This window comes from Rhinolophus sinicus, linkage group LG05, assembly GCF_036562045.2.
Source record: "Rhinolophus sinicus isolate RSC01 linkage group LG05, ASM3656204v1, whole genome shotgun sequence".
Classification (NCBI taxonomy): Eukaryota; Metazoa; Chordata; class Mammalia; order Chiroptera; family Rhinolophidae; genus Rhinolophus; species Rhinolophus sinicus.
Genome location: NC_133755.1, coordinates 95,554,080 through 95,569,908, shown reverse-complemented (window position 1 = coordinate 95,569,908; position 15,829 = coordinate 95,554,080). Strand labels below are relative to the sequence as shown.

The 15,829-nt window shown below is 35.0% G+C and overlaps 1 protein-coding gene across 1 annotated transcript; it reads left to right on the top strand.

Moving 5' to 3' along the window:
- The first annotated feature begins 2,277 nt into the window (after positions 1-2,277).
- Positions 2,278-12,859, top strand: CRISP2 (cysteine rich secretory protein 2). Its single transcript, XM_019734611.2, has 7 exons — positions 2,278-2,351; positions 3,486-3,602; positions 4,380-4,467; positions 7,999-8,144; positions 8,574-8,671; positions 10,597-10,685; positions 12,603-12,859. Exons 1-7 carry the CDS (start codon positions 2,283-2,285, stop codon positions 12,728-12,730), a joined length of 735 nt encoding a protein of 244 aa, XP_019590170.2. The 5' UTR covers positions 2,278-2,282; the 3' UTR covers positions 12,731-12,859.
- Positions 12,860-15,829: the final 2,970 nt, after the last annotated feature.

Genomic DNA, 15,829 nt, shown 5'->3' with positions numbered 1-15,829 from the left:
AATTGTGGGTGTTGAATCTTCTGGATTTATGTCATCTACTGGCTTCTAGGAAAAGAACCTGAAGAGATACAGGCATGACTCCAAATCCATGTAGTAAATGTTCACTATGTGGGTGGCTACTTACAGATATTGTTTCTGAAGAGTGTATCAGGAGGAGTTGGGAGTCTTGAAAATATGCCGTGGTATTCCAAGGAAGTAAGTCAACCAATAGTTTTGAACTTCTTTAAGAAGCCCACTTCTTAAAGAAGCCCACTTCTTTGTGTCTGAATGAATTGCCAGGATATCAAAACAATTTGATCTCAGAAGGGAATTATGGTCTTCATAATGAGATGAATGAAGGATTAGAATACAATACTAAACAGTTGAGTCAAGTTTTAAGTTTGTGACAGAGATTATTGATTCTACTTATCTATTCTTCACATTTTTAATTTTAAATATCCTCTTTTTCCCTGTTTTAGGATTATGAAACCACATGCCATGCTCTTCCAGTAGACACCCTAGGAAAAACAAGTTATTCTGGTTTTAAAACACCTTCAAGAAAGGGCACAGTACTTTTCTATTAGTAAGTAATAAGGCAAGGAAATGGCAGCCACCTTTTCAACGATGTAAGAATGTGGTTTAAAGGAAAAAAATATGATCACTTTTCTTTAAATATACTCTCAACGAAAGTGTTATTGCTTTCATTGATGCAACAAAGTTGGGTTGTCGGTTGGAGACAAGAAGAATTGCAAGGAGGTGGATGTGGCATCATGGTTTATTGAATGATGGAATTGTGGGTCATCTAATGCAAACCTACTGAATAACTGAGCTATACAAAATCTTCAGGCTCATGTATAGGTCTTTCAATGAGCAGATGAGGATACAACAACCAGGTGTTAAATCATTTCCCTAAAGTTAGCCAGTGGATCTCCAGTAGGACTAGGCCTTGAACATTTGAATGTTTGATTAGATTATACAGATTTTCTTTTTCCTGTGACACCTGGAAGTAACAACAGGTCTTATAAACACTTCTAAAATTAGCAATTCAATCAAACAACATGCGCTTCTGGAAAGATAAACTCAAAAAAATACCACACATTGCAAAAGATAATAAAAATATTAATAATTTCCATTTACTGAGTATTATGGGCCAGGCATTGTATTAGGCATTTTATGTATATCATGCATTTCAGTTTTCAAAGCAAACCCATGATATGATAATCCACATTTCACTGAATCTCCAAGAGGATTTCTCAGAACTGATGTTTCCAAAGACTATGCTTTTAAGCAATAAGCTATAGAAGGTTGGTAACTGGGAAGTAAAAGTCATAGAAAGCTGAACCATAGTAGTTCAGCTATAAGGTAGGGCCCTGGTTACCTTCACAGTGATTAACCAGTGTTGAATGGTTATTACAAAAATGCTAGGCCAAAAGGTAGCATTGAGATTTGAGTATACCTGAAAAGAGATGAGGGTTAACTAGTTAGGGAAGGAGGGCACGATTTACTTACTCATGTTAAAAGCTATGTGGGAAACCAAATGATGTCAAAAATCATGTCAGACAACTGGCAATAAAAATTTAAAGCTACTGGTGTGAAAAATTCTGCTTCAGAAATTTATTAACTTATATTTATTTGCACAATCAGAATTTGCTAAAACAGATATAGGTGTGATATACATTGTGTTCTAAACTTCTCTCCACCTTCCCTTTTCCCATAAAGCAGATACTTCATCCTGTTCTGAGAACCAACGGAAGGGTAAATCATTTATTTTAATGTGAACATTTTTACCAATCATTTTTATTTTGCCAATGGTAAATGATATATTTAAGAAATCTATCCATGATTTTCAAAACTTTATGGTTACATTTTTATTGAGAGAACTATCTCAAGTTAATTTTACTCTTTTACAGACTATATCAAATTGAAACTTAAATAAATTCTTTACATTTCACTCTAAAATAGAAAGTATAAATAATTCCCATGTTTATGACTTTGAAACAATTATGCTAGAACTATCTTTAATCAAAAGACGTAAAAGTATGACAATTTGTATATATTTTATATACATATATACTTCAAAGACATCAGTCAGGTTCTTGTTTATATTTTATTGTCCTTATCAGTGACAAGGTTGATTCTGTTATGATTCTACTGGTACCATATGACAATCTCTTCTCATTACATTATGAATTTGGGAATCACAGCTCTTTTGAGATAGCCAAGATCGTTACATTGTTTTTTCCCTCTTAGTCTGCATTCATGTTTCAATGCAGACCTTTGTTCTCTTTGACTTACTTCCAGCAATGACTTTACTCCCAGTGGTGGTGTTTCTGGCGGCTGTGCTGCTTCTATCTTCCCCCACAGAAGGAAAGGTAAAGTTAAAGTGGAAAATCCAGAGCTATCCCAGCAACTTTGTAGGATGGCAAGGCACTTTGAGAGTAGCAAGGGCAAGAGTGTCTGGTACATCACAAAGTACTCGTTGGTAGCTTGGAGCACTTAATGCAATTATCTAGGTGGAAGTCTAACGCTGAGCTGTCTAGTACGTAGCCACTAGTTACATGTGGCTATTGAACATATGAAACGTGGCTGGTCCAAAACAAGATGTACTGTAAGTGTAACATACACATCAGATTTCAAAGATTTAGTACAAAAAAAAAAAAAAATAGGAGGAAAATATCTCAATCATTTTTATATTGACTATATGATGAAACAATGTTTTTGATAATGTAAAATTAGGTCTTCAAATTACATAAACCTTATGGAAAAATCCACATACCCTAATCTACTTCCAGACCCCTACCCTCTCTCCCCCCCACACACACAAAGATAAAACAAACATATCAGCACCTGATTTAATACCTTATTTATATTTCTGTTACTAAAAGGAACAAAGTCAGCAATAGTCCCTTAATTGGATGGCTTTGTTCCCTTTATAATTGCCTTTGAGATTTGTTTAATTTTGCAAAATTGTCTCTTGAATGACCCCATAAAATCTACTCACAACAAGTAGAAAGATTTTTCTAGAAGATTGAATGCACTTAGAGTCTAAACATTCTTTCCGTACTACATTCTAAATACATTCTTTCTCTAAACACAGATCCCAGGTCAGGTCAAAGTTCACCTTAATGTCTGGGACACTCTCAGGCTCATCCCGTATTTTCCCTGCTGCAGCCTGATTAGATGTGAATGATTATTTCGTAAGGTTCTAGTTGTGCAACTTTGTGGTTATAAAATATTACCACCTATGTGTCATATTTAGAATTCCCTTGAAACTGGAAATTGGCCTTTGTGGCCTCGGAGGATTTTTTAATTTGTCATGCCATGAATTACATCCCCATTCTCAAAGCTTCAAATGATTTCTTTCCTGTTTGTCAGAACTTTGGCTGAGAGTCATTGGTAATGCTTAACAACAATATCGGCTTGAACTGAATGCTTTTTAAACTAGTCTTTGTTCCCTTGACGTGCAATTTTCAGTAATGTTAAAAAATAATTTGATTTCCCTTTAGGATCCAGCCTTTACTGCTTTGTTAACCAGTCAATCGTCAGTCCAAAGAGAGATTGTCAATAAGCACAATGAGCTAAGGAAATCAGTCTCTCCACCTGCCAGCAACATGCTAAAGATGGTAAGGGGCAGTAACATAAGGAAAGTGGTGTGAACTGGCAGTGGTAAGAGCAGGCAGCTCTTAAGCACTTTGTGGCTTACAGAGTTCTGCCTTGATTTTGCTATTTCATTTGAGCTGTGTTATGGGCAGGGCAGAAATTCTTGATTTTCCTTTATAATGATTAAATAACTTGTCAAGGTTTCAGAGCTATTACGTTGGGAAGGCAGAATTAGAAGCTAAATCTTCAGACATCAAATATGAAGTTGTTAAACTTTTTGTTCACTATCTTCCCTAATCTAAAATTAAAGAAATCCCCTTTCCTTCAGGATCAGTGACATTTAGGGCAAATAGCACATTTTCTAGGGCATAGTCCCTAAAAGCTAAATATCTCCCATAGGAAGGCAATGGGCTAAAAAGGGAACTGGAATTAATCTAGTCCAGCTTATTACTATTGAAATATAATTATAATACTTCACAAATTGATCAGTATATAAAGTAGCACCATTACTAAAAATCCTAGGTGTGGCTGCTGTGCTATTATAGATATTATTGTATTAGATATTTCTCTTGTTTGATATATCACCTATCGACTATCTTTGTGTGGAAACTGGTACTGGGGCAGATAAAGACACACCAAAAAAAAAAAAAAAAAGATGTTTTAATACTAGTGATAATTATATAATACATCTACAGAAGTTTTAAAGTAGTGCAAATCAATTTACCAATCAGATTATAACGCATAGGCTTTGTTGGAGTTGAATTTTTAAGTGTATTTGTTTTTGTTGTTTTGACATTTAGGAATGGAGCAAAGAAGCAACATCAAATGCCCAAAAGTGGGCAAACAAGTGCACTTTAGAACACAGTAATGCAGCGGACCGAAAAACCAGTACGTACATTAGTAAATATTTGATGAATAAATGAACAAATAACACTGGATAAATAAAATAGAATGGACCATTCTGAGGTGTTAAGAAGGCATTGTGAATAAATGTTGCTTATACTTCTGTCTTTTTGAAATCACTGTATATAGAGAGGTAATTATGATAAGTACCATTTTGTGCTTGTTGATTGTTTATGTCATACAAATAATTTCTCAAGCAGGATATCATTTGTTCCTCTCAACCAGCTCATGAGTAAGCAGGTCATGTATCACCACTTTTCAAATATTGAAGATTAGAAAACTAGGATGTGGGAGGAATGACTTACCCAAGACACAACCAGAAGTAGCATTATATATTGGAAAGTTAACCAGGCTTTCTGATTTCTAACCCACTGCCCTTGTGTGATATTTTATAGTCATTTGGTGTTCTGAAATGTAATTATTTTGTATTCATAAAATACATTGATTATGTTTAATTCTTCCTGAATTTCCCCTACAAATATTTAAGCTTTTTAAATCAGGATGTATATTTTGAGTATGATGATTCATTTTTTAAATTTTGATAACATAGTCAAGTATTTTGTATGGACTATGTGTCTATAATGTGTAGAATAATGTATTAGATTCAAATAATATATCTATCAAGGATAAAACAGAGAAAAAAGGTGTATGTATAAACTGTACATAAAATATTTGTTTATATTATCGATGATATGCAAGAGGCAAACCCAATTTGAAAGTAATGAATAATTTACCTGTAATTTCAGTAGAACTATTATTGTTTATATTGTTGGTACTAATATTATAATGAAATTATGAAGAGAGATGCATGCATTCAGTAGAAGACTGAAACAAATGGTCTTAAAATCCAAGTCTGTTAGATTATTAGTTTCTCTCTTTCCTTGTTAAAGATGATATCCAAGAATATTTTATACTCTAAGCAGCATGTAGACATTAAACTTCAAGCCACCAAAATGTAAGTGAGGGGTTGAAAAGATAGGGAAAAGTCACTTTAAAAAAAAATTTTATTGTGTAAGAACACTTAACATGAGATCTACCCTTTTAACGAATGTTTAAGTGTACAATACACATTGTTAACTATAGGTACAATGTACTACAGTAGATCTTATTAATCTTGTTACTGAAACTTTATGTGCATTGATTAGTAATCCACCCATTTTCCCTTCCTCCCAGCCCTGGAAACTGCCATTTCACTCTTTGATTCTGTAAATTTGATTATTTCAGATCCCTCACATAAGTGGAATCATACAGTAGCTGTCTTTCTGTCACTGGCTTGTTTCACTTAGCATAATGTCTTCTAGGTTCATCCATGTTGTCACATATTGCAGAATTTCCTCCTTTTTAAAGGATGAATAGTATTCTATTGTATGTGTATACCACATTTTGTTTATCCATTCATTTGTCGATGGACATTTGGTTATTTCCACATCTTGGCTATTGTAAATGGTAAGTGCTACAATGAAGATCACTTCTTTTGGATGAGTACTCAGAAGTGGAATTGCTTTGAGATCCTGATTTCAATTCTTTTGGATAAGTACTCACAAGTGGAATTGCTAGGTCATTTGGTAATTCTACTGTTCATGTTTTCGAGGAGCCTCCATACTGTTTTCCATAGTAGCTGCACCATTTTGCATTCTCACCAACAGTGTACAAGGATTCCAATTTCTCTGCATCCTCACCATCACTTGTTGTCTTTTGGTTTTTTTGATAATAGATATCTGATAGGTGTATGGTAATAATATCTTTTTGTGGTTTGATTTGCATTTCCCTGATGATTAGTGATGTTGAGCATCTTTTCATATGCCTGTTGGCCATTTTTACGTTGTCTTTGGAGAAATGCCTATTTAAGTCCATTGTGCTCAGAAAAGATCCTTAGTTCCTCAGGCAGCCCCCAGAAATAATAGACTTTGGACATTCCATCCAATTCTTTCCAGTCCCAGGGAGAGGCTAGGAACTGAAGTTTCTTGGTCTGCTCACTCTGTGCTGGACTAGGAAGGGAGACTATGACAATTGCCAGCGCAAATCCCCATCTGTTTTCACTAGCCCCAGGCAGCTAGATTATGTTAGATCTTGTTAGCATTCCCAAACAAGCTAAATCTTCTGAGCAGCCAGTCCTTTTGGCAGCCTCTGGCAATTTGTGGCATTAGATGCCCAGATCAACTCTTTTTCTCCCCAGGGAGAAGCAAGCAGCTGTAGGTTTTGTCTGTTTGCTCTATGCTGAGCTAGAAGAAAGAGCTATGGCATCTACAGAACTAAACCATCTTCTCTGGGCAAGACTGTGTCAAACCCATCAGAGCTTCAAGACTGGCAAGACAGATGTCAGTTCTTTGGGTAGTCCTGGCAAAATTGGAACATTGGACACACTCATCAACTCTTTGCCTCCCAAGGGGGGAAACTGAGAGATGAGATTTTTTATTGCTTGCTCTGTGCTGAGCCAGGGAGAAGCAGTTATGATGTGTACCAGCCCAAGCACCATAGCCATTCTCTCTTAGGTAGCTAGCTGATGTGTGACACTCAGAGCTCCAAGACCAGCAAAGACAGAAGCGAAGCCTCTGGAGAGTCTGCTTGGAAAAAATGGGATGCTGGACACATAGACCAAGTTATTATCTTCCCTGGGAGAATCTGGGAGCTTTCAGGGTGGGGTGGGGGGGTCTCTTCCTGATCATATAGCTCTGTACTGAAGGTAGGGCTTCTAACAAGAGGGGATTATTCTAATCTTACAGGCTCCAATGAGTCTGGTTTCATATTCTCCCAGGGTATGGGAGCCTTTCAGTTCGCTTTTGGATTTCTCACAAGAGTAATTTGTTCATAAACTGTTGTTGAATCAGTGTGTTTGTTGGGGAAAGGAAAGTCTGGGGCTTCCTACTCCACTATCTTGCTGATGTCACCCTCGGCAAGGTCCTTCTTGCCTAACTCTCTGAGGAGGATTTGACCTTGTGACATTCTGACTTATTGATTAAGGCAAGATTCAAACGTTTTCAAAACTGTCATCCCTCCTGATGTCAGTTGCTTTTTGATTAGGGCTTTTAAAGACTGCCTGTAAAGCTTTTTTATCCCCCACAGTTCACACAAAATTGTAATCATAAATGTTTATTCAGGGTCCTATATGTGAAAAAATCTCTGGTGAGGGTGGGCAAAAGGAGGAGAGAAAGAATAAACGTAGTTGCTGCTTTTTGCAAGCTTACAATGAAAAGCTGAGAACACGCAAGGCATTACACACATGAAGAATGTATCATGAAAAAGAAAGCATCTTTGACAATCCAGAGAGAGAAAAATTTTTTTTCTTTAAATAAGGGCTTCTCAACCCATTCAAAGATTTACACATTGAGGTTAGCCTCACGGTGCTCGGCAGGTCTGTCTTGTATTCAGCTTTACAGCTGATAAGGACTAGAACCCCCTTTTTTTATGTATTAATTAATAGTTAGCAAGTGAAAGGCGACATCCTTACGTTCATATAGTTGATTGCTTTTGCCATTGCATGCTGTATTGCTGTCCTCATGATCTGTTCCTTCCTAGGTATGAAATGTGGCGAGAATATCTATATGTCAAGTAACCCTGCTGCCTGGTCAAATGCAATTCAAAACTGGTATGATGAGAGCCAAAATTTTGTCTATGGTGTAGGACCAAAGAGTTCCAATGAAGCTGTTGGACATTATACCCAGGTAAAGGGAACAAATGAAACGACTTCTGCCACAAATACTCCCATATAGAAAGCTTCTCCAAATTATGACAAACTCCAGTGTTTAATTTGGGGGACAGAGCCCGAATAGGTATGATACAGTCCCACATTTGATTGGTACTTCATCTAGAGCTGTCTTTTTTTTTGTTTGTTTCCCCCATGGCAAAACTCTTGATTGGGAATTGCATTCTGTACTTTTCCAACAGTATAACTGGATAAAGTAGTGAATGTACACGAAAATGTAATATTTTAAAAGTTTGTGAGTTTCTGTTAATAATTTAAATATTTCCATAAGATACATGGCTACAAACTATAGTAGTAACATTTTTTTCAAGTTTTTATTTGCTAGCTGTTTTTTAATACTTTTCTTCTTTTTAAATGTACTCTTATATATCCCCTTGTGGATTTGTAGGTTGTTTGGTACTCATCTTACCATGTTGGATGTGGAGTTGCCTATTGTCCCAATCAACACAGTCTAAAATACTACTACGTTTGCCAATATTGTCCTGCGTAAGTATACTCTTTAGAGTTCAATGTCAATACCTCCATCTGCAAGTTAATATTTTAAAATTCTCATATATTAAACAAATGAGACTAAAAAGCATACCTCAGTGAAGGGAAGGAAATATCTTTGGAAATGGTTTTTAAAAGTGAGATACGTTCAACTTATCAATAAGAAACCAAGTTCTCAGGCCCAAGTATAAAATCTGAAGCTCTCTTTCCTCAGTTATAAAGTGACGTCTTTTCTCTCAATTGCCTTTCCCTGGGGATCAAGGGTATTCCATGACCCTGTCTAGTGTGCATTTCTCCAGATTTGGTATCATCAGTTCTTGCCAATTTCACACTCTAGGAGGGTGGAAGCTTGATGTTAAGCAAGGTGGGTAGTGGAGTGGCTAATCAGGGACAGCAAATTGTGATTTCTGTCTTTTCTGCTAAAATGTTTCCACTCCTGTTTATCTAAAAACCACTCACATTTTTGCCATTAAAAAATGATTCATTCTTTTGCATTTCAAAGGTTTCTCAAGAGATCTTTAGTATATTTCAGAGTCCAGAAAATGTTAGTATCTGAAGTCTTTGTTTCTCAGCAGTTTTCACAAAAATCAAACAAACAAACAAAAAAACTCCATAATGAACCAATCTGTGAGGTCTTGATTTATAGCAGGAAAAATGCTGTTCACCAAGCAATACGTTTGACGTCATCCACAATGAATCCTATGTTCATACTGAAGATCTAATCCCAACATATCTGTTAGTCTTAATTTCTTTTACTGTTTGAAATTCCTTACAAGTAGAGGCAGGGGGACCCCCAAAACCAAATCTCCCACAGGATTTATTTTGAGATTGTAGATAACCCAGGGAAATGGATCTCTTGTTTGAAAAGTGTGACCTCCAAAGTCATTTTCCCACAAGCACCTATTAGGGTTAAGTACAAAGAATTGAAAAGTCTTATATGAGAATTATCTAAACTCACTGCCTGGCTGTGAGAGGGGAGGTGCCTGGAGCCAGGCATCAGAAGTGAATGTTGGAGTGAATAATGAGGGAAAGCAGAGGTGAGAGAACTTCCAGAACACTTTTATGTCTATTTTACAAATTTTTAAGGGCTCACACACATGTAGATACATTCTGTGTAGAGATACTGAGATCCAAATGCACTGCCTTGGGCCCTTGGCCCACTTGATACTGTTGAGATTTGAACTTCCATGTATTTTCAAATTAATTAAATGGCCAATATGATAATGAATATCAGTGAGTTACAAGTTAGTCCCTGTAAGGAGATTACACCCTGGATATTGGTGCTTATCAAAACTTTTTAAAACTAACATTCCTCTAGAAATTGACAAACTTCCCTAGCTCTTCCCAGCCAACAAACACACACAATACTAACTACTTAAATATCCCTATTCCTGTCTAGAAGGAAAATAAAATATATGTATATATATATAGTAGCGTTCCTGTCCCTAGTTCATATTAGAGAAATTATGGTATTTTTATCATCTTTCAAATATGAAATGATATTGTAACATTGAGTATTCTTTTCCATACAGCAGCCCCTTGCTTCCCAGGAGTTTCTCATGTCTCTCTAAGAGATATGTTCTACCCCTAGCTTGCTCATTGGGGTGTACTGCCTTTCCAATATGACCGAGTCTCCTGGGACATGAAGAGAGTGTTGAAATATACTCTGAACACTTTACGCTCTAGCTATCTCAATTTAGTTGATCAGCCTGAAAAAGTACAGTCAAGAAGATGGGTTAATACGTGAAGTATTTTCTTAATTTGGAGGTTATCTGAATTACACATTGGGAATTGTAATTTTTCAGTCTTGTTAACATATCTAAAAATATGTAATAACTGTATATTTGGTGGCTCATGCTCCTTGGAGTATAAACTAAACAGCAAAGTGAAAAGTATTTGACATCATGTATCTTAAATTTCAGTGGGAATAATGTGAGTAAAAAGAATACCCCCTACCAACAAGGAACACCCTGTGCCAGTTGCCCTGACAACTGTGAGGATGGACTATGCAGTAAGTTTGAAGTGATTGACCTGCTATGATAGTAAACAATTGATACTTTTTTCTTTTTTATGGATTAAGAAACCTCCTTAACTTACCAATTTAAATGTTTCTATGCAAAAAACCAAAAGATTACTCAACAGTGTGTGTTTAAATAAACATTTTATACACTTTAGTAATCTACATATTTTTTGTAATGAAAAGAATATTACCATGTGTAACATAATGAAACATCTTTCATCAGTGTGGTTTTGGAACTATGCAGAGCTCTTTAATATTAGCTATACATGTTTCTGGTAACTAGTTCATTTCATCAAAGTTAGTATCATTATACCAAAGGTGGTATTTTGAAAGAATGAAAATGTATAAATATACAGGTGTGAGATAAAATTACAGCGTGGTCTAGACAGGCAAACCAAATACTATGTTTCTTTTGTGCTAATGAGTTCATTGTGCTGATTATCATGTTTTTATAGTATAATTGGAATCATTAGTGTTTGAGTTAATAAATGATCCCTTGCCCTATAATTTGAGAGTAGTTTGGTGCACAGTTTTAATGACAAAATCCAATCTGTATACAATATTGGCTCATAGAATCCACAAACATATTGTTGCAAAAGGAAAGAATGAAATAAATTATACATATATATATATATAATTTCTAAAGACATCATCAATAGAAGTAAAAATAGTTGTTGGCCTTTTATAGTTGAAAAATAGAGTTGGCTCATTCACTGAGATTTTTACCATTCAAATGCATTCGCTTTTAGTTAGCGTTTTTTGTGACTGAATTATATAGGTATGATTCAGAATGTGGATGACATCAAAGCTATAAATCAACTAAAGAAGAAAAAAGTTGAATATTTATACCGATGCTGAATGCTATTTGCTAAGGATCTTGGAATTCATCCTATTAGGAATATGCACTCAATTGAAGGAAGTTAAACATGAATGGCAAGGTAGAATCATGTTTTATAAAAAGCTCTCTAGTAGTCATACATAGAAACAATTGGGTGAGAGCCAGCTGAAAAACTGTTGAAAAGCCAGGGTAGGAAAAAAAAAAAGGATGTCTTTACTGCATTACTGGCAAAATGAATGAAGAGAAATGGACAGGGTTGAGAGACAAGAAGTAGAATAGCCAGTGTTTGTTACCTGTGCTGGTGGATTGTTGGTCAGAAGTGGAAGAGTTCAGAATGATTCAGTTCCCAGCCTAAGTTACTGAGTAGGAGAGCCATTTCACTGAAATTGTGGGAGGGATATAGGGCGATAAAACCCAAGAATTGTCAGCCTTGGGGGTAATATGATGAGTTTAGTCTGAGATTTGTTGAATTTGGGACCTCTGGGGAATACCCAAGAAGCAATATCAGAAGAAAAGGGGACATATTATCACTGTTTCACATCTTTATCTTCCCATAGAAAATCACTTTCTCCAGAATGAAAGCATTCGAGTTTAGAGCAATGCTGTCCAATAGCATGAAATGAAGGAAATGTCCTCTATCAGCATCATGTTTAAAGTAGCCACTAATCACATGTGGTCTTTGAACACGTGAAATGTGGCTAATAAGATTAAGGAACTAAATTTTTAATTTTAATAATTTAAATTTAAATATCTATATGTCACTAGTGGCTCCCATATTAGACTCTGCAAGTGTAGAAAGATTTATTTATGCATATATTCATTTTAATGTTTTTGCTAAGGGATAAAAGTAGGTCAATTCAGTTTAGGAACATATCACCCAGTTCAAAATAAAACAGTGATGGATTAATCAGTGAGCTCAACCTAAGGCACCTCATATGTCCCTCAAGAAGTGAAAGGCCCATCACAATGGAAGAGATGCTGACTTGTCTAATCCTACTCCCTATGCACTTTGAAGTTGTTTTGCTGCTACTAAGGAAAATGATAACATAACTAATCTGTTTTTGTTACAGCCAATAGTTGCCAGTATGAAGATCTCCTCAGTAACTGTGATTCCTTGAAGACAACAGCTGGTTGTGAACATGAATTACTCAAGGAAAAGTGCAAGGCTACTTGCCAATGTGAAAACAAAATTTACTGAAATGCTTAACGTGCATTGCACAAGACTAAGTGGAGAAGGGCTATATCATTTAATTGACACATACCAGAGGGGAAATTGTAGGCTTGCTAGTTACAAATTTCATTCCAATCAGTGATGTTGCTTTTCCTCTTGGATCTACACAGAAATCTGTTTCATGCATCGACTTACAAAAGTAACACAGTCTATGATGACAACTTTGGACTTTGACATGTATTTGGCACTTCAAAGTTGATGAGTTAAACCAAGTTGAGGATTTTTAAAGTTGTATAACCACAGGACTTAGGTCACTAGAACTTTGGATTAAAATGAAGAAACAACATGCACAAAAAATAAATAAAAAATCTGTAACATCATTGTTGTTCCTGCTACATGATTTTTTACGTGTATGAAGAACAAATTCCAGGGTTAGCTGTCATCTTATGGCTTCCTCTTTTAACAAAAGTAATCAGCTTTTAAAATAAAAAAAACTTATCTAAGCAACCACATAAAAGTGATTCTTGTGCAATATTTTATAGTATTCATAATTAACTCTAGATAAATGATTATACAGCATAAAATTTCCAAAATATCTGTCTATAAAATTAAACTTTAACAAAAAAGGAAATCAATTCTATTCTTACTTGCCTTTTACTTTTTGACATTTTGCTCTCCTCCCCATTGGTTTAGTTGATACATTTTTTTAAAAGTGTATTATCTGACAGCATATGTAAATATATACCCCCCAAAGAAAACAACAGTAATACATATTTTAGAGAGATTTACTATTTATAAGTCTTTGCATACATTCTCATTTGAGATTGATAAAACAACAGGGTGAAGTAGATCTATTTCATGGATGAAAAACTATACATTAAACATCTTTAAAAAGTGAAGGAGATGTTGATATTAGTCAGAAAATAGGTCTGGCCAGACAGATGGTAAAATAGCATGTGCGACTGATGCCTCTGAGATTAAATAGATCGTCTAAATTATCCCATACTCGTTAAAGAAATTGCATTCATAATTCTAAAGTTTCTATAAGGGAAATTTCCAGGCCCAGATGGTTTCACAGCAGAATTATACCAAACATTAAAAGAAGAATTAGTATAAATTATACACAATCTTTTCCAGAAAACTGAATAGGAAGGAATACGCCTCAATTCATTCTTTGAGACTACTATTATCCCACTATTAAAACCAAAGACATTAAAGAGGATAAAACAAACAAACAAAAACTACAGATTTATATCTGTTGTAAATATGCATAGAAAAATTCCAAACAAAAATTTAGTAAATCCAGGATTATAAAATAAAGATAACATGCCCTAACCACGTGGGATTTAACCCTATATGGTTCAGGGTTGAGCTAACATTCAAATAAAACTTGTATGCCACCATATTAGGCTCGAGAAGAAAACCATGTGTTCATCTCAATAGAAGATAATCAAGCATTTGACAAAAATCTACTATCCAATCCTGATAAAATTCTCAGCAAACCAAGAATAGAAAAATAAGTTTCTCAACTTGATAAAGGGAAACTGTAAACAAATACATCCTTCTATAAACAAATATATAAAGTATAAACAAATACACGTGACTTAATGGTAAAATTGTGAATGCCCCCCCCTAAGATCAGAAAAAGTCAAAGATGTCCACTCTCATCATCTCTATTAAACATTGTACTAGTTCTGGCTGGTGAATCAGGTAAGACAAACGGAATGCTTCCAACTGGAAAGGAAGAAGTAAAACTATCCTTATGCACAGAAGGAATAATAAACATAATTATACGTCTGAAAATAAATACACATGTATATGGACAGCTGATTTTTGACAGTGGTGCAGAGGCAACTCAGTGGAGAAAAAAATAGTGTTGTCAACAAATGGTGCTGGAAAAATTGATATCCATATGTTTAAAACATGAACTTTGATCCAAACTTTGCACTATACACAAAAAGCAACCCCAACCTATCATAGATCTAAAACAGAGAGAGAAATTAGAAAACATTTAGAAGGACACATAAGAGAAAATCTTTGTGACTTCTGGTTATGCAACGATTTCTTACACACAATGTCAAAGCAATACATAAAAGAACAAATTGATAAATTAGACTGCATCAAAATGAAAAAGTTATGTTCTAAACAACACCATTAAGAGAATAAAAAGGCAATTCACAGACTGAGAAATTGTTTGCAAAACATCTACACGTATCTAAAAGAAGACTTGATTGGGAATATACTGGCATAATGACTCTCAAAATTCAATAATGATTTTTAAAAAGCAGCCTAATAAAAGTGGGCAAAAAATTTAAACAGAGACTTCACCCAAGAATATGTACAGATGGCAAATAAGAATATGAAAAGATATTAAACATCATTAGTCATTGCAGAAATGAAAATTAAAACCACTGTAAGATACCACTACACAAGTATTATTAGGTTGGTGCAAAAGTAATTGCTGTTTAAAAGTTTAAAAATAATTGCAAAAACCGGAAGTACTTTTGCACCAACCTAATAGAATGACTAAAATGAGAAGACTGACTATACGATGTGTTGGTGAAGTTGTGGAGGGATTGGATTCACCATACACTCCTCTTGGGAATATAAAATGGTGCAATTGCGTTAAAAAACATGGCTGCAGATTCTTAAAAATTTATATACCTGTCATATGATCCAGCCTTTCCATTTCTATGTCCCCAAGAGAAAACATATGTTCATTCAAAGTCTTGTGCATGAGCATGCAAAGCAGGTTTATTTGTAATAGCCAACACCTAGAAGCAATTCAAATGTTCATTCACATGTGGCTGGATAACCAAATTGTAGTATATGCATATAGTGGGGTACTATTTGGCAAATAAAAGGAATGAACCATTGATATACTCAACAACATTGATGAATCTCAAAATAATTAGGCTGAGTGAAAGAAGACAGACGTGTTCACACTATGTCATTCCATTTATAGAAAACTAGGAAATGCAAACTATAGTGACAGCAGATCCAACTTCAACCTTCTCCTTTATAAAATGAGTATAATCATTGTATGCATCGCATGAGGGATTTGGTACATTTTAATGACATAGGTAGATAAGCATTTAAAATAGTTTTGGTTGCAGGGTGATGTCA

What these genes read in the sequence shown, in the direction of transcription:
- CRISP2 (XM_019734611.2), top strand. Translation starts at nt 2,283, where the DNA reads ATGACTTTACTCCCAGTGGTGGTGTTTCTGGCGGCTGTGCTGCTTCTA. An exon ending in CTGTTGGACATTATACCCAG is followed by an intron (nt 8,145 to 8,573) that starts GTAAAGGGAACA and finishes GTGGATTTGTAG; the next exon opens with GTTGTTTGGTACTCATCTTA. An exon ending in GTTTGCCAATATTGTCCTGC is followed by an intron (nt 8,672 to 10,596) that starts GTAAGTATACTC and finishes CTTAAATTTCAG; the next exon opens with TGGGAATAATGTGAGTAAAA.